Source organism: Pseudophryne corroboree, chromosome 5, assembly GCF_028390025.1.
Source record: "Pseudophryne corroboree isolate aPseCor3 chromosome 5, aPseCor3.hap2, whole genome shotgun sequence".
Classification (NCBI taxonomy): domain Eukaryota; kingdom Metazoa; phylum Chordata; class Amphibia; order Anura; family Myobatrachidae; genus Pseudophryne; species Pseudophryne corroboree.
The window spans coordinates 11981318-11999562 of NC_086448.1; the positions used below are offsets into that span (position 1 = coordinate 11981318).

At 47.6% G+C, this 18245-nt stretch overlaps 1 protein-coding gene and 1 pseudogene across 1 annotated transcript in view; one reads left to right on the plus strand and one right to left on the minus strand.

Moving 5' to 3' along the window:
• LOC134927087 (alanine aminotransferase 2-like) overlaps window positions 1–18245 on the plus strand; it is a 259669-nt gene that overhangs the window by 239517 nt on the left and 1907 nt on the right. The window contains exon 10 of the mRNA XM_063921093.1: window positions 4477–4586. Coding sequence (XP_063777163.1) covers window positions 4477–4586 — 110 coding nt within the window. The remainder of the gene's footprint in view (window positions 1–4476; window positions 4587–18245) is intronic.
• Window positions 12889–12997, minus strand: LOC134931375 (U6atac minor spliceosomal RNA; annotated as a pseudogene).

Here is an 18245-nt window from a genome sequence, read left to right on the forward strand (position 1 = left end):
GAAAAAAATTCTGATATTCTAGGGCGCCGTGATTCAAAAAGTTTGGAAACCACTGCCTTACAGGAAACCATCTACCTTCCCTTACAGGAACCCATCTCCTTTCCCTTACAGGTACCCTGCTCTCTTCCCTTTTTTCCTTACATGCACCCAGCTCTCCTCCCTTACAGGAACCCAGCTCCCTTCCCTTACAGGAACCCAGCTCCCTTCCATTACAGGAAACCATCTCCCTTCCCTTACATGCACCCAGCTCTCCTCCCTTACAGGAACCCAGCTCCCTTCCCTTACAGGAACCCAGTTCTCTTCCCTTCCTCCCTTACATGCACCCAGCTCTCCTCCCTTCCCTTACAGGAACCCAGCTCCCTTCCATTACAGGAAACCATCTCCCTTCCCTTACATGCACCCAGCTCTCCTCCCTTACAGGAACCCAGCTCCCTTCCCTTACATGCACCCAGCTCCCTTCCCTTACAGGAACCCAGCTCCCTTCCATTACAGGAAACCATCTCCCTACCCTTACAGGAACCCAGCTCCCTTACCTTACAGGAACTCAGCTCCCTTCCCTTACAGGAAACCATCTCCCTTCCCTTACAAGAAACCATCTCCCTTCCCTTACAGATACCCATCTCCCTTCCCTTACAGGAACCCCGGTCTCTTCCCTTTTCCTGTACATGCACCCAGCTCTCCTCCCTTACAGGAACCCAGCTCCCTTCCCTTACAGGAACCCAGCTCCCTTCCATTACAGGAAACCATCTCCCTTCCCTTACATGCACCCAGCTCTCCTCCCTTACAGGAACCCTGCTCCCTTCCCTTACAGGAACCCAGCTCTCTTCCCTTCTTCACTTACATGCACCCAGCTCTCTTCCCTTACAGGAACCCAGCTCCCTTCCCTTACATGCACCCAGCTCCCTTCCCTTACAGGAACCCAGCTCCCTTCCATTACAGGAAACCATCTCCCTACCCTTACAGGAACCCAGCTCCCTTCCCTTACAGGAACTCAGCTCCCTTCCCTTACAGGAAACCATCTCCCTTCCCTTACAGGAACCCATCTCCCTTCCCTTACAGGAACCCAGCTCTCTTCCCTTTTTTCCTTACATGCACCCAGCTCTCCTTCCTTACAGGAACCCAGCTCCCTTCCCTTACAGGAACCCAGCTCCCTTCCATTACAGAAAACCATCTCCCTTCCCTTACATGCACCCAGCTTTCCTCCCTTACAGGAACCCAGCTCCCTTCCCTTACAGGAACCCAGCTCTCTTCCCGTCTTCCCTTACATGCACCCAGCTCTCCTCCCTTACAGGAACCCAGCTCCCTTCCCTTACAGGAACCCAGCTCCCTTCCATTACAGGAAACCATCTCCCTTCCCTTACATGCACCCAGCTCTCCTCCCTTACAGGAACCCAGCTCCCTTCCCTTACAGGAACCCAGCTCTCTTCCCTTCTTCCCTTACATGCACCCAGCTCTCCTCCCTTACAGGAACCCAGCTCCCTTCCCTTACATGCACCCAGCTCCCTTCCCTTACAGGAACCCAGCTCCCTTCCATTACAGAAAACCATCTCCCTACCCTTACAGGAACCCAGCTCCCTTCCCTTACAGGAACTCAGCTCCCTTCCCTTACAGGAAATCATCTCCCTTCCCTTACAGGAACCCATCTCCCTTCCCTTACAGGAACCCAGCTCTCTTCCCTTTTTCCCGTACATGCACCCAGCTCTCCTCCCTTACAGGAACCCAGCTCCCTTCCCTTACAGGAACCCAGCTCCCTTCCATTACAGGAAACCATCTCCCTTCCCTTACATGCACCCAGCTCTCCTCCCTTACAGGAACCCAGCTCCCTTCCCTTACAGGAACCCAGCTCCCTTCCATGACAGGAAATCATCTCCCTTCCCTTACATGCACCCAGCTCTCCTCCCTTACAGGAACCCAGCTCCCTTCCCTTACAGGAAACCAGCTCTCTTCCCTTCTTCCCTTACATGCACCCAGCTCTCCTCCCTTACAGGAACCCAGCTCCCTTCCATTACAGGAAACCATCTCCCTTCCCTTACATGCACCCAGCTCTCCTCCCTTACAGGAACCCTGCTCCCTTCCCTTACAGGAACCCAGCTCTCTTCCCTTCTTCCCTTACATGCACCCAGCTCTCCTCCTTTACAGGAACCCAGCTCCCTTCCCTTACATGCACCCAGCTCCCTTCCCTTACAGGAACCCAGCTCCCTTCCATTACAGGAAACCATCTCCCTACCCTTACAGGAACCCAGCTCCCTTCCCTTACAGGAACTCAGCTCCCTTCCCTTACAGGAAACCATCTCCCTTCCCTTACAGGAACCCAGCTCTCTTCCCTTTTTTCCTTACATGCACCCAGCTCTCCTTCCTTACAGGAACCCAGCTCCCTTCCCTTACAGGAATTCAGCTCGCTTCCATTACAGGAAACCATTTCCCTTCCCTTACATGCACCCAGCTCTCCTCCCTTACAGGAACCCAGCTCCCTTCCCTTACAGGAACCCAGCTCCCTTCCATTACAGGAAACCATCTCCCTTCCCTTACATGCACCCAGCTCTGCTCCCTTACAGGAACCCAGCTCCCTTCCCTTACAGGAACCCAGCTCCCTTCCATGACAGGAAATCATCTCCCTTCCCTTACATGCACCCAGCTCTCCTCCCTTACAGGAACCCAGCTCCCTTCCCTTACAGGAAACCAGCTCTCTTCCCTTCTTCCCTTACATGCACCCAGCTCTCCTCCCTTACAGGAACCCAGCTCCCTTCCATTACAGGAAACCATCTCCCTTCCCTTACATGCACCCAGCTCTCCTCCCTTACAGGAACCCTGCTCCCTTCCCTTACAGGAACCCAGCTCTCTTCCCTTCTTCCCTTACATGCACCCAGCTCTCCTCCTTTACAGGAATCCAGCTCCCTTCCCTTACATGCACCCAGCTCCCTTCCCTTACAGGAACCCAGCTCCCTTCCATTACAGGAAACCATCTCCCTACCCTTACAGGAACCCAGCTCCCTTCCCTTACAGGAACTCAGCTCCCTTCCCTTACAGGAAACCATCTCCCTTCCCTTACAGGAACTCAGCTCTCTTCCCTTTTTTCCTTACATGCACCCAGCTCTCCTTCCTTACAGGAACCCAGCTCCCTTCCCTTACAGGAACCCAGCTCCCTTCCATTACAGGAAACCATCGTCCTTCCCTTACATGCACCCAGCTCTCCTCCCTTACAGGAACCCAGCTCCTTTCCCTTACAGGAACCCAGCTATCGTCCCTTCTTCCTTTACATGCACCCAGCTCTCCTCCCTTACAGGAACCCAGCTCCCTTCCCTTACATGCACCCAGCTCCCTTCCCTTACAGGAACCCAGCTCCCTTCCCTTACAGGAACCCAGCTCCCTTCCATTACAGGAAACCATCTCCCTACCCTTACAGGAACCCAGCTCCCTTCCCTTACAGGAACTCAGCTCCCTTCCCTTACAGGAAACCATCTCCCTTCCCTTTCAGGAACCCATCTCCCTTCCCTTACAGGAACCCAGCTCTCTTCCCTTTTTCCCGTACATGCACCCAGCTCTCCTCCCTTACAGAAACCCAGCTCCCTTCCCTTACAGGAATTCAGCTCGCTTCCATTACAGGAAACCATTTCCCTTCCCTTACATGCACCCAGCTCTCCTCCCTTACAGGAACCCAGCTCCCTTCCCTTACAGGAACCCAGCTCCCTTCCATTACAGGAAACCATCTCCCTTCCCTTACATGCACCCGGCTCTCCTCCCTTACAGGAACCCAGCTCCCTTCCCTTACAGGAACCCAGCTCTCTTCCCTTCTTCCCTTACATGCACCCAGCTCTCCTCCCTTACAGGAACCCAGCTCCCTTCCCTTACAGGAAACCATCTCCCTTCTCTTACAGGTACCCAGCTCCCTTCCCTTACATGCACCCAGCTCTCCTCCCTTACAGGAACCCAGCTCCCTTCCCTTACATGCACCCAGCTCCCCTCCCTTACAGGAACTCAGCTCCCCTCCATTACATACACCCAGCTCCCCTCCCTTACAGGAACCCAGCTCCCCTCCCATGCACCCAGCTCCCCTCCCTTACAGGAACCCAGCTCCCTTTCCTTACAGGAAACCATCTCCCTTCTCTTACAGGTACCCAGCTCCCTTCCCTTACATGCACCCAGCTCCCCTCCCTTACAGGAACCCAGCTCCCCTCCCATGCACCCAGCTCCCCTCCCTTACCGGAACCCAGCTCCCCTCCATTACATACACCCAGCTCCCCTCGCTTACAGGAATTGCAATCGCAATTTCTGCTTGTTGAAGGGGGGGAGGCGGCTCCCCAGCAAGCTTACAAAAAGATTGCAAATTCTTCTAATTAGCATTTGCAATCCTTACTGAATTGGGCCCATATTACAACCACTCAGTATAAGTGTACAGGCAGTGGGAACTATATATACTGTACACTGGAATTATACACAGACACTTCCACCTTCTTACATTTGTCTAATCTCCATTAGGATCGAGGCCTAGAACCAGATGTGTTCTTCTGCCATCTCCTGCTGGAGGACACGGGCATCTTACTGAGCGCTGGAAGCAGCTTCGGACAAGTAGAAACCTACCACTTCAGGTAAGTGCGGTACTACTGCTGGTGTAAGAGGATACAGACACCTCCACCTCCTCCCGCTCACTCTGGTTATTATACTTCTAAACTCATTCTCCTGTATAATGCCGGGGACTGCAGTATGCAAATGAGAGGGAGGAGTCATGTGACATGTATGATGGCGGATGAGTAGTGTGTATATATTTCTGCTATTAGTATACAGACATGGAGCAATGTGACTGAGAGGCAGAGCAGAGGTATACTGTAATAATGAGAGAAAGTTTGTAAGGAAGCTGCACAGGTTGTTAATAATTATGAAGTGAAAGATAATGGGTGTCCTCTAAAAAGGCCGACTTTTTTTATCTGGAACAAATTCTTTAATAAGGTAAAAAAGGGAAGAAGGGGGGTTCCTATCACTTTGGCGCCTTTAAGCTGCCCTGAACTACGTCCCTTCCTAACGTGTCACCACACTTTCAACAGATAAACAATGCAAGAAAAGGTGGAAAGGATATGGCTCTTGGCGCTATACCACAATACTTAATACTTTACATGTACATATATATATATATTAAAATTTACACAATACGTTCCTCTCAATAGATCCCCAAGTGATTTATTTTCTTCTTTCAATATTCATCCAGTGTTGTATCCCAGTGATGTAAATCATATGCAAAAATAAAAATAATATATGTGTAGAACAGTCTCAATTTCTTAAGAAAGTCTCTTTTTTATATACTGTACAGTATCCTTTAGATGAACAACAAAACGTGATGTGGGCGTACCCCGACTCACACAATTCAACGTGAGAATATGTATATAAAGGTATCTTTTTTTTCCACCACCAAAGCACCGCTTTTACTGTGTTTAGATTGGCGTACCCCACTCACTAAATTTGTAGAGTGGAGGAAGCTCATAAAGGTTTCTTTATCTTTAATAGTATATCCAAATGCGTACCCTACTAACAGGGTTGAAAGTAATCCCATGTGTATCAAGGTTTCTTTTCCCTTGGTTTTTCTGGTGAAGGTAGCTTTCATTTTCTTCTCAGTCTCCCCCAGGGATTCAGTGCCAAATATGTGAAAATTATTTAAAAGTCAAATGTGTTGACTGGACTAATAAATCAGTACAGAAAATATATGTGTATGTAAAACCTCTCTCCAAATGTTTGAGAGGAATATGTCGTGTAGAAGGGGGTTGGTCTTTAGTTTGGAAATATCCCCTTATAAAGATATATATATGTGTAGCATGATGTGTACTTTTAGAAGGGTAGCATGACTGGTATGTTTTATACATATAGTGTCAACTGTAATATAGAAATAATATTATAGGTAGGTTAAGTTATAACCTTTTATTAGTGGAGTTTATAGACTTCTTATAGACTTTCCGCTACCCTTTCATATGTTGGACTGGGACTGAGATTTATATTCCCTCTGATGTGGGCTTGTGGTGGCTCGTGAGCAGGGGGAGAGCGAGGACCACAAGAGGAGACCCGGATAAAGACGTCAGAGAAAAAGACGTTGGAGCCGGACGGTTAGAGCGGGGCCAGAGAGAGAGAGAGCGGAGCTGCACGGAGGGCGGCACGGAGCAAGGACGGAAGACGACGGCTGATTGCGGGGGCTAGACAGGAGGCTTTTACTGGACCGCAGAGAGCTGGGACTGTCTCCGGGTAGCGGAGGGAGCCTCCGATTTTCGAGGAGGACGAGAAGTGTTGCTGGCCGTGGAGCTGGGGGAGCGGACCAGAACGGACATCACAGTGACAGCGCAACAGTGAGAGGTGAATACACTGTGCTAAGGTACCTCCTCGAGTGCGTCACTAAATATACATCTGAAACCCTACTGTGCCTGATAACCCCTGGCTATGGACAAGTGATACAGTGAATTAACGTTATACACATTAAGGACTAATCACTGTCATAAAGTACAAATACTTATCGCAATATTATCCTCAGAGGCACTGAGTTTTACAGATGTGTCAGCAGAAAGGTACTCATTATTCCCCGCAGCCGGTAGCCGATATATACAAAATCCTTGCCGCTGGGTACAGCAGGTGTACCCCCTCAAATACCATAGATAACCTGCGGAGAGAAAACCTAGACTTATATTTTTAGCGAGACTGAAGTTATACCATTATTGAGGAATATTAACACATATATATATTCCAGTTATAATCACTGCCGCAGATTTCTGCATGGGGAGACACCATTACTATAATTCTCATTTGCCTTCCTTGTCTCGTAAAGTGTCTGCCCTAAAATATCTCCATAAAACTACCGTATTACTTAAAATACCGTGCTGTGAACTTAATATATAGCTATTATTGCAGACTCTCCCTCGAAGGACCCGTTACCCGGCTCCCGAAGAAATATTCGCCCGAAAGGGAGGTAATAATATTACCCAACCAGGAAGCCAGCTGTTAAAATCTAAAATCTATTCCCTAAGACAGCAAGGACAATGGGAATTACTTATTGAGCGTATTACATTATTGGAAGGAGTAAGATTTAAACCCCAGTGGATACAAGTAGACTAAAGGTCAGGACGGAAACTATTAATTAGAATTCCTTCATCTTAAACTCTCCACTGGCTATTGTATTACTCCGCCTAGAAGGAAGATAGGCAAAATACAGGATATTTACACTTTCTATAAATTTAATTGACTTCAGCATTCAGGAGGACCTAAAACCTTTGCATTTACGACTGGGGGTTTCGTACATATATATGCATATATATATATATATATATATATATATATATATATCTAGACTACATGAGCCCCATCAAGTATAGCATTACTAAGTGTGTGGACTATAACAATTGTTACAGGTTATGTTGTATATCTACTGGATCTATATCTATATCTTAACGTGATACTTATAAGGGAGTATATGTATAAGTACAGGGGTAATTGATTAATGTTTAACCTAAGTCTAATAAATTGTTAGAGATTAACTACATAGTCAAAGTATTGTGCTACGGATATCTTGTATAGTAAATATAACTTTAGACTTGCTTAAAATTGTTGGCATCAGTTATTTCAACAACCTACTGGAATACTTACCACGATCAAGAAAGAACGAAGAGTTACGGTGTCCAAGGTAATCTGTAGGTAAAGTAAAAGAGTACTATATAATTAAAAGTCGAGCAAACACAACTTACTGCATTTGGGTATTCTCAAGTCTACCCGTTTACACTCTGTTCAATTCCTTTGTACAGGGACCCGACTTGGGTGGAGGCAATCAAATTAAAGATTACACCTATATCCCATGGTAATTAGATTTAGGGCTACATATGTATAGTAATCCCCAGCAGTATAGGAACGTACCCTAATTGTATATGGTATATATGACTTTAGGAATGGACCCAGTGTATAAACTGGTGTTAGATTAGAATGGACATACCCCACATACACAAGGTAGTTGAAGTGATATACACATAGCAGTTTCTTTATATAGAGTAAAATGGAGAATTTCCAACAGGCGTACCCAACTCACAATCTAGATGGTTCTAGCCATACGCATCAGGGTTTCTTTTTATCCTCTGTCATATAGCTCCTCTGGATATCCACCAATCAGGCATAGCTAGTTCCATAAATCTGAGAAATCCACGGTAAGATAACATTTTATATTTTATTCCACACCACTCTCCACATAGAAGTGAGCCAAACGACACTGTTCAAAAAAACAACAAAGTACGTACAAAAAAAGTTCTTCTGAATAAAAAATAAAAAAAATTGTGAGGAAATTTTAATCTATGCACACTGTAGTTGACAGCACCCCCTACATATACTGAGCATTGTCCAAGATATAAGATAGGGGTTTATACCTGTGGGCTGGGCATGTGGCGATGATCCACATACACACATAATAATATAAGAATATATGTTGAGTGTGCGGATATCCAGCTTTTGTAAAAAATTAAAAACGAGGTTTTTACCTTATATAAAGGTCCAAACATAGACCGAAACGCGTCGACAGGAGGAGTGTGGACAGCCATTTTTTCCATCTGTTACCTTTTATGGACTTTATATAAGGTAAAAACCTTATTTTTTATTTTTTATTCAGAAGATTTTTTTGGCTTTTTTTGTGTTTTTGTATGTACTTTGTTTTTTTTTTTAACATTGTCGTGTGCTACCTTGTGTAAGTGGGGTATGTCCATTCTACTCTAACACCAGTTTATACACTGGGTCCATTCCTAAAGTCATATATACCATATACAATTAGGGTACGTTCCTATACTGCTGGGGATTACTATACATATATATCTTTATAAGGGGATATTTCCAAACTAAAGACCAACCCCCTTCTACACGACATATTCCTCTCAAACATTTGGAGAGAGGTTTTACATACACATATATTTTCTGTACTGATTTATTAGTCCAGTCTACACATTTGACTTTTAAATAATTTTCACATATTTGGCCCTGAATCCCTGGGGGAGACTGAGAAGACAATTAAAGCTACCTTCACCAGAAAAACCAAGGGAAAAGAAACCTTGATACACATGGGATTACTTTCAACCCTGTAAGTAGGGTACGCATTTGGATATACTATTAAAGATAAAGAAACCTTTATGAGCTTCCTCCACTCTACAAATTTAGTGAGTGGGGTACGCCAATCTAAACACAGTAAAAGCGGTGCTTTGGTGGTGGAAAAAAAAGATACCTTTATATACATATTCTCACGTTGAATTGTGTGAGTCGGGGTACGCCCACATCACGTTTTGTTGTTCATCTAAAGGATATATACAGTATATAATATATAATATATAATAGTATATAATATATATATATACAGTATATAAAAAAGAGACTTTCTTAAGAAATTGAGACTGTTCTACACATATATTATTTTTATTTTTGCATATGATTTACATCACTGGGATACAACACTGGATGAATATTGAAAGAAGAAAATAAATCACTTGGGGATCTATTGAGAGGAACGTATTGTGTAAATTTTAATATATATATGTACATGTAAAGTATTGAGTATTGTGGTATAGCGCCAAGAGCCAGATCCTTTCCACCTTTTCTTGCATTGCAATCCTTAATAAGGTACCCCACATTCGGTAGCAAAGTGATTGCCTAAGTGATGTGTATAGGGTAACCGTCAGCGGTGCTCCCCAGAGTCTGTATACCTGAAGTTAGTAACGAGAAGAAGAAACAAATTACTCTTTTTGGGAAGCACTCATATTTTAGAGGACTAAATGTATTCAAATATAATAAACTAATAAAAATTAATACATTTTATTGTGTACTTTTTAAAAAAAAAAATACGGAGTTCCCTCTGAAAAAATTATTAAAAAGTGAAAATTTTCGCTTTTTAATAATTTTTTAAGAGGGAACTCCATATTTAAAAAAAAAGTGCACAATAAAATGTATGAATTTTTATCAGTTTATTATATTTGAATACATTTAGTCCTCTAAAATATGAGTGCTTCCCAAAAAGAGTCATTTGTTTCTTCTTCTCGTTACTAACGTCAGGTATACTGTAATAGCACAGGCTGGACAAGGAAGAGGATATACTGTGTAACAGCACAGGGGGGGTATAATGGCACAGAGCAGAGAAAGGGGTTAGTATAATGGCACAGGGCAGAGAAAGGGGGTAGTATAATGTCATGAGGCAGAGAAAGGAGGTGTATAATGGCATAAGGCAGAGAAAGGAGGGGTATAATGGCATAAGGCAGAGAAAGGAGGGGTATAATGGTATGGGACAGAGAAAGGAGGGGTATAATGGCATGGGGCAGAGAAAGGAGGAGTATAATGGCATAAGGCAGAGAAAGGATGTAGTATAATGTCATGGGGCAGAGAAAGGAGGAGTATAATGGCATGGAGCAATGACAGGAGGGGTTTAATAGCATGGGGCAGAGAAATGAGGTGTATAATGGCATGAGGCAGAGAAAGGAGGGGCATAATGGCATGGGGCAGAGAAAGGAGAGGTATAATGGCATGGGGCAGAGAAAGGAGGCGTATAATGGCATGGGGCAGAGAAAGGAGGGGTATAATGGCATGAGACAGAGAAAGGAGGGGTATAATGGCATGGGGCAGAGAAAGGAGGGGTATAATGGCATGGGGCAGAGAAAGGAGGGGTATAATGGCATGGGGCAGAGAAAGGAGGGGTATAATGGCATGGGGCAGAGAAAGGAGGGGTATAATGGCATGGGACAGAGAAAGGAGGGGTATAATGGCATGGGGTAGAGGGACTGTGATGGCTTGGCCCCGCAACAGGTCATGTGCTAGCTGTACAGCCTAGAAGACTACCTGTCATTCCACTATGTTTATAGGCATTGTCGCTTCCTGTGGAGTACAACTACCTTGGAAGTGGGTGTCCTGAGTCACTGCCCCCCCCCCCCTACCTTCACAGGCTTGCTTCTTTGATGAGGAGAGTCCATTCCCACATTCCAAACCTCTAGTCCCATAGGCGAGATGAGGTCAACCACCAGAGATATCAGAGTTCTGGGGGCCAATGTCACTCTCTGGTGAAGGAACAAGTGGGATACCGACCACTTAAAGGAGATACAGCTGCAAAGGTCTTGAGTGGAAATGGCTGTAATTGAATTGCTTCTAAGGCCGCCACCATCCTCCTGAGTAGTCGTATGCATAAATGCACCCAAACTCGCCTGTGTTGTAGGACCAGCTGAACCCTATCCTGAATGACTTTCACCTTGTCTTGAGGGATGAAGAGTCTCTGTATCACCGTGTCCCGGATCATACAGAGAAACTGAAGTCGCTGTGTCAGTTGTAGATGGGACTTTGGAAAAGTCAGGAACCACCCATGTCATATGAGGAGCCTGAGAGTCACTCCTATGTTCTGGAATAATTGGTTTTCTTGAAGAAGCCTTCCAGGTAAGGAATGTGTCCTTAGGAGTGTCATCATTATCGCCATAACCTTTGTGAACCCCCTGGAGTCCATGGCAGGCTGAAGGGTAAAGCCTGGAACTGATGATGTGAGTCCCAAATGGTGAGTCACCAATACATCTGGTGAGGTGGCAAGATGGGTATGTGCAGGTAAGCGGCCTGAATGTCCAAGAACACTAGGAACACTTTTTCCTCTAATCCTGCAATGACTAAATGAAAGGATTGTATCCTGAACTTGAAAAAAACTCAGAAACAGTATAGAGATCCTTTAAGTTCAGAATAGGTCTGACCAAACCGCCCTGCTTTATAGCCACGAATAAACTGGAGTAGAACCCCTGTTTTAGATGATGTATGGGGACTGGTACCAACACTCGTCCTGTCAGGAGTTTGACTATAGCCTCCTGTATAACAACATGCCTTTCGTCTGAAGCTGGCAAACCTGTGGTGAAAAACCGAGGAGCCTGGAACGGAAAATCGAGCTTGTACCCGAGTGATGAGGTCCCGTACCCAGGCATCTGGGCAGGATTCTGCCCGGACATCCTGAAGCTTCGCAGATGAGCTCCCACCTTGGGGTTCCCCAGGTGAGAGGGAAATCCATAATGCACTGGGTTTCATGGTGGACTTGGTGCCCTGGAGGGAATAGCTCTGCCACGTTCTCTAGAACCATGAGTAAGCGCTAATCCTCCTCTGGAATGGCCTCTGAATCTTCCAGAGACCCAAAAGGACTGAAAGGAAGGCCCGGAATAAGACCTCCAAGTAGCCGGCACAGCTGATGGGAGAAAAGTACTTACCCCAGTGGCCTGGGAAATCCACTTGTCCAGGTCGGGGTCGAACAGGATGTTGCCAGTAAATGGTAACGCTTCCACCTCCCTCTTTAATTCTGAGGGCTCTGTGGCTGACACCTCTAAGGTGGAGGTCCTAGAAACGAGATTACATACCTCCTTAGATGCCTCATCTAGATGAGTGGTTGACTCCTCACTGTGCTCTGCAAAGGGGATAAGATCCTCCTCTGCTCACAGACCCTCAGCTAGTTGTTTTGCCCAGGCTTCAAAGGCCCTGTTGATCTGACCTGATGCAGTATTATACCTGCTGATGTGTTGAAGGACATTAATTTTCTAATTTCCTGTCCAATGCATCCTTTAAGGTGTGACTGTCAGCACTGTCTTTTTGGACAGAAAAAACACTGAGGAATCTACTGTAGGGGGAGTCTTGCATAATTTCCTGCTGTCAGCGGGGAAGGATATTTCGACAAAAGTCGATAGGGCACCTGGAATATTTTATTTACGTGTTTCCTGGACGCTTTGATGTCCACCTTTAAAATTTGGTGTATTGCGACAATCAATGCCTCAATGCCCTGGGACACAGTCTCCAGTTCCTCCAGGATCTGTTCCTCCCGTTTGTGGAAACTCACCCCAACTGATTGGGGCATATCCTCGTCCTGTGAATCGTCCAGCTGCAGGACAGGGGGTAACAGTCTTAAAACCTAAGTAGGTGGCAGTGCATTAACCGTATATGTGTTGTGAAGGCCACTGGGACCTCTTCCACCCTTGTCAAGGGAAGTGCTCACCTCTCTTTCATACAAAACCTTTTTGGAGACTTGCATCAGAGAGGGAGATGGGACCTTGGCCTTAGTGAGCCCTTCCACTGACCTTGCTGGGGCCCGAGCCCAGACCGGTTCTGGTGAGGGGTCAGATTTCTGAGATCTGGAAACCTCCTGAAGAGGCTTCCAGCTCCGCAGACAGGTGCGACATAACAGTAGTGAGCTGCAACGCCCAAACTGGTGCCTCCTGCACCTGTGGTGATCTGTGGAACCTTGTTGCTCCTAATCACAAGAATCACATAAAAGGGAACTGATTGCCCTTTGTGTGAATATTTCTGCATTATACCTTGTGCAGCTGAAGGTCTTCTGTGCCATGGTAAAACACACTGATACACAAACAACACAGTAGCGTAGTGGACAGTGGCCCTCATTCCGAGTTGATCGCTCGCAAGGCGATTTTAGCAGAGTTACACACGCTAAGCCGCCGCCTACTGGGAGTGAATCTTAGCTTCTTAAAATTGCGACCGATGTATTCGCAATATTGCGATTACAAACTACTTAGCAGTTTCAGAGTAGCTTCAGACTTACTCTGCCTGTGCGATCAGTTCAGTGCTTGTCGTTCCTGGTTTGACGTCATAAACACACCCAGCGTTCGCCCAGGCACTCCCACCGTTTCTCCGGCCACTCCTGCGTTTTTTCCGGAAACGGTAGCGTTTTTAACCACACGCCCCTGAAACGCCGTGTTTCCGCCCAGTAACACCCATTTCCTGTCAATCACATTACGATCGCCGGAGCGAAGAAAAAGCCGTGAGTAAAAATACTATCTTCATTGTTAAATTACTTGGCGCAGTCGCAGTGCGAATATTGCGCATGCGTACTAAGCGGAATTTTACTGCGATGCGATGAAATATACCGAGCGAACAACTCGGAATGAGGGCCAGTGTGAGGGGAGGAGGATAATCACACTAGCACTAAAATGCTAGGCACAGTATATGCAGTAACTAAAGTGAAAGTGATACTCCGTTACATGTGCTCAGTTAGGGGCCTATATATCACCATCCAGGATGCAGATGACAGGTGATAAAATCGCCCCAACTCGCACTGCGATAACTGATTACATCGCAGGGATGTATCAATTATCGCGTGCAGGGACAGAGCTTGCGGTCAAGCTCTGTCCCTGCGATGCCTCTTCGCAGCATCATCAGGGTATTTTTCATAAAAAATACCCCGATGTCCTGCTGCACATGCGCTGCCCCCGCCAACATCGCTGCTACTGCCGCCGCCCGGTTGACCCCCCCCCGGTTGCTACTACCCACACGCGCCGCGCCCCCCCCCCCCCAGAAGATCAATATACTCACCGGTCCAGGGAGCCGGTCCGCGCTGCTTCAGGAGGCGACTGGGTCCTTATCCTGCGCTGTGACCCCCGGTGCTGTAAAGTGCGCTGCCATTTTGCAGCGTGACTTTACTGCACCGGGGTCACAGCGCAGCATATAGGGGACTTGGCGCCTGGCAGCCCTCATCAGAGCAGCGGACACCGGCTCCCTGGACAGGTGAGTATGGTTTTTGTTTTTATTTTACTTTTTTCTTATTTTTACACTGTGATCAGCTTGTGGCTCCATCGGAGGCACATAGCTGATCACTCTGCCGGGTCCCCGCTCAGCTTTCTCTGCCAGAGGCAAATGCCACATTATCGCAGTGCTGCCCTGTGATCTCGCCAACCTGAGCTATTATCACAGGGTAGCACTGCCGGATTTTTTCACATTTCTTTTTTAGTAAATTCAGCCGCATCACATTTCCCATTATAAGTATGGGGGGGGGAATGCGATGCGAGTTACTAAAAAAAAGTGAATTAAAGTGTTTGCAGCAGTTTTTCATGAAATCTGCTCCAAATGCCCTTTATTACATTCAGGTGATACTAAAATAATGTGAAAAGGGTGTGAAGACAGAAAACACTCATTTTCACATTATTTTAGTAAAATGAATGTTAATAAATAGACCCCTTACTCTCCTGACAAAACCTCTGCACCATTGATAACTCACAGTCTTGTTTAATGCCTTAGAACTGAGGTTCTCAAACTCGGTCCTTATTACCCCCGCACAGTGCATGTTTTGCAGGTAACCCAGCAGGTGCACAGGTGGATTAATTACTCACAGACACATTTGAAAAGGTCCGCAGGCGGAGTTCATTATTTCACTTGTGATTCTGTGAGGAGACCTGCAAAACATGCACTGTGTGGGGGTAATGAGGACCGAGTTTGAGAACCTCTGCCTTAGAAGGTCAGCGCAGTCCTCAGCAGCAGCTGGAGAGTGCGTCCTCTGCCTCTAGTGATGGCCGCTGGTTTCTGCTATACTGCGATAGCACCGGGGCAGCTGAGAGCAAGGAGATAAACTCTGGGAGTTAGCTCCGCCCCCCACTATGGCGCACTTTTGTGCGGACCGCTGCTGGGACTTCCTAAATCACCGCCATTTGTTTGTGCCTGGCATCCCGCTAATCAGGAGCCAGGCGTTATACTCACAGAGCTGCCGTGTGCTGCCCGGTGGCGGTTGTGGCTAGGGGGACAGAGACACACGCCACATGCAGCGGCGTCCTGTGCTACCCCAGTGACGGTGGTCTCTGAGCCAGGGACCCCTGCGCTAACTGCGAGCAGAGGAGGAGCCCCCGGCAGCTCCAGCATCGCAGGCAGGCTGGGGGCAGTCACTGCCTGTCATCTCCTCTTGGTTGCAGAATCTCTGACTATCAATATAAAAACTTTTAGTCTTTGAGAAGCCCAGGATGTGACCTACTCCCTCAGGCACTAAACTGAGACTGGCTTGTGGGAGGGGCATAGAGAGGGAGGAGCTAGTCACACTTCTAAATCCTTAAAGTGCCAGTTCCCGGTTAGGACACTCTATACCCCATTGTAAAGAGCACTCCAGTGTCCCCTAGCGGATGAAGGAGAAAGGAGGGGTACAGTGGCACAGAGCAGAGAAAGGAGGGGTAAGGGGCACAGGGCAGAGAAAGGAGGGGTATAGTGACATGGTGCAGATAAAAGACAGGGTAGAATGGCCTAGGGTAGAAAAAGATTGAGGTATGTAATAGCCAAGGTCAGTGAAAAGAACAGGTAAAGAATAAGCAGATATAATATAATGACACAGGGCAGAGAAGGGAGGGGTATAACAGTGCATGACAAATAAAGGAGGGGTATAATGACACAGGGCAGAGAAGGGAGGGGGTATAATGGCACAGGACAGAGAAGGGAGGGGTATAATGGCACAGGGCAGAGAAGGGAGGGGTATAATGACAAAGGGCAGAGAAGGGAGGGGTATAATGTCACAGGGCAGAGAAGGGAGGGGGTATAATGGCACAGGGCAGAGAAGGGAGGGGTATAATGGCACAGGACAGAGAAGGGAGGGGGTATAATGGCACAGGGCAGAGAAGGGAGGGGGTATAATGGCACAGGGCAGAGAAGGGAGGGGTATAATGGCACAGGGCAGAGAAGGGAGGTGGTATAATGGCACAGGGCAGAGAAGGGAGGGGTATAATGACACAGGGCAGAGAAGGGAGGTGGTATAATGGCACAGGGCAGAGAAGGGAGGGGGTATAATGGCACAGGGCAGAGAAGGGAGGGGTATAATGGCACAGGGCAGAGAAGGGAAGGGGTATAATGGCACAGGGCAGAGAAGGGAGGGGTATAATGGCACAGGGCAGAGAAGGGAGGGGGTATAATGGCACAGGTCAGAGAAGGGAGGGGTATAAAGGCACAGGGCAGAGAAGGGAGGGGTATAATGGCACAGGGCAGAGAAGGGAAGTGGTATAATGGCACAGGGCAGAGAAGGGAGGGGGTATAATGGCACAGGGCAGAGAAGGGAGGGGTATAATGGCACAGGGCAGAGAAGGGAGGGGGTATAATGACACAGGACAGAGAAGGGAGGGGTATAATGGCACAGGACAGAGAAGGGAGGGGTATAATGACACAGGGCAGAGAAGGGAGGGGGTATAATGGCACAGGGCAGAGAAGGGAGGGGGTATAATGGCACAGGACAGAGAAGGGAGGGGTATAATGGCACAGGGCAGAGAAGGGAGGGGTATAATGGCACAGGGCAGAGAAGGGAGGGGTATAATGACACAGGGCAGAGAAGGGAGGGGGTATAATGGCACATGGCAGAGAAGGGAGGGGTATAATGGCACAGGGCAGAGAAGGGAGAGGTATAATGGCACAGGGCAGAGAAGGGAGGGGTATAATGACACAGGGCAGAGAAGGGAGGGGGTATAATGGCACAGGGCAGAGAAGGGAGGGGTATAATGGCACAGGGCAGAGAAGGGAGGGGGTATAATGACACAAGGCAGAGAAGGGAGGGGTATAATGGCACAGGACAGAGAAGGGAGGGGTATAATGGCACAGGGCAGAGAAGGGAGGGGTATAATGGCACAGGGCAGAGAAGGGAGGGGTATAATGGCACAGGGCAGAGAAGGGAGGGGTATAATGGCACAGGGCAGAGAAGGGAGGGGTATAATGGCACAGGGCAGAGAAGGGAGGGGTATAATGGCACAGGACAGAGAAGGGAAGGGGTATAATGGCACAGGACAGAGAAGGGAGGGGTATAATGGCACAGGGCAGAGAAGGTAGGGGTATAATGGCACAGGGCAGAGAAGGGAGGGGGTATAATGGCACAGGGCAGAGAAGGGAAGGGGTATAATGGCACAGGGCAGAGAAGGGAAGGGGTATAATGGCACAGGGCAGAGAAGGGAGGGAGTATAATGGCACAGGACAGAGAAGGGAAGGGAAGGGGTATAATGGCACATGACAGAGAAGGGAAGGGAAGGGGTATAATGACATAGGGCAGAGAAGGGAAGGGAAGGGGTATAATGGCACAGGACAGAGAAGGGAGGGGTATAATGGCACAGGGCAGAGAAGGGAGGGGTATAATGGCACAGGACAGAGAAGGGAAGGGAAGGGGTATAATGGCACATGACAGAGAAGGGAGGGGTATAATGGCACAGGGCAGAGAAGGGAGGGGTATAATGACACAGGGCAGAGAAGGGAGGGGTATAATGGCACAGGGCAGAGAAGGGAGGGGGTATAATGGCACAGGGCAGAGAAGGGAGGGGGTATAATGGCACAGGGCAGAGAAGGGAGGGGTATAATGACACAGGGCAGAGAAGGGAGGGGGTATAATGGCACAGGGCAGAGAAGGGAGGGGTATAATGGCACAGGGCAGAGAAGGGAGGGGTATAATGGCACAGGGCAGAGAAGGGAGGGGGTATAATGGCACAGGGCAGAGAAGGGAGGGGGTATAATGGCACAGGGCAGAG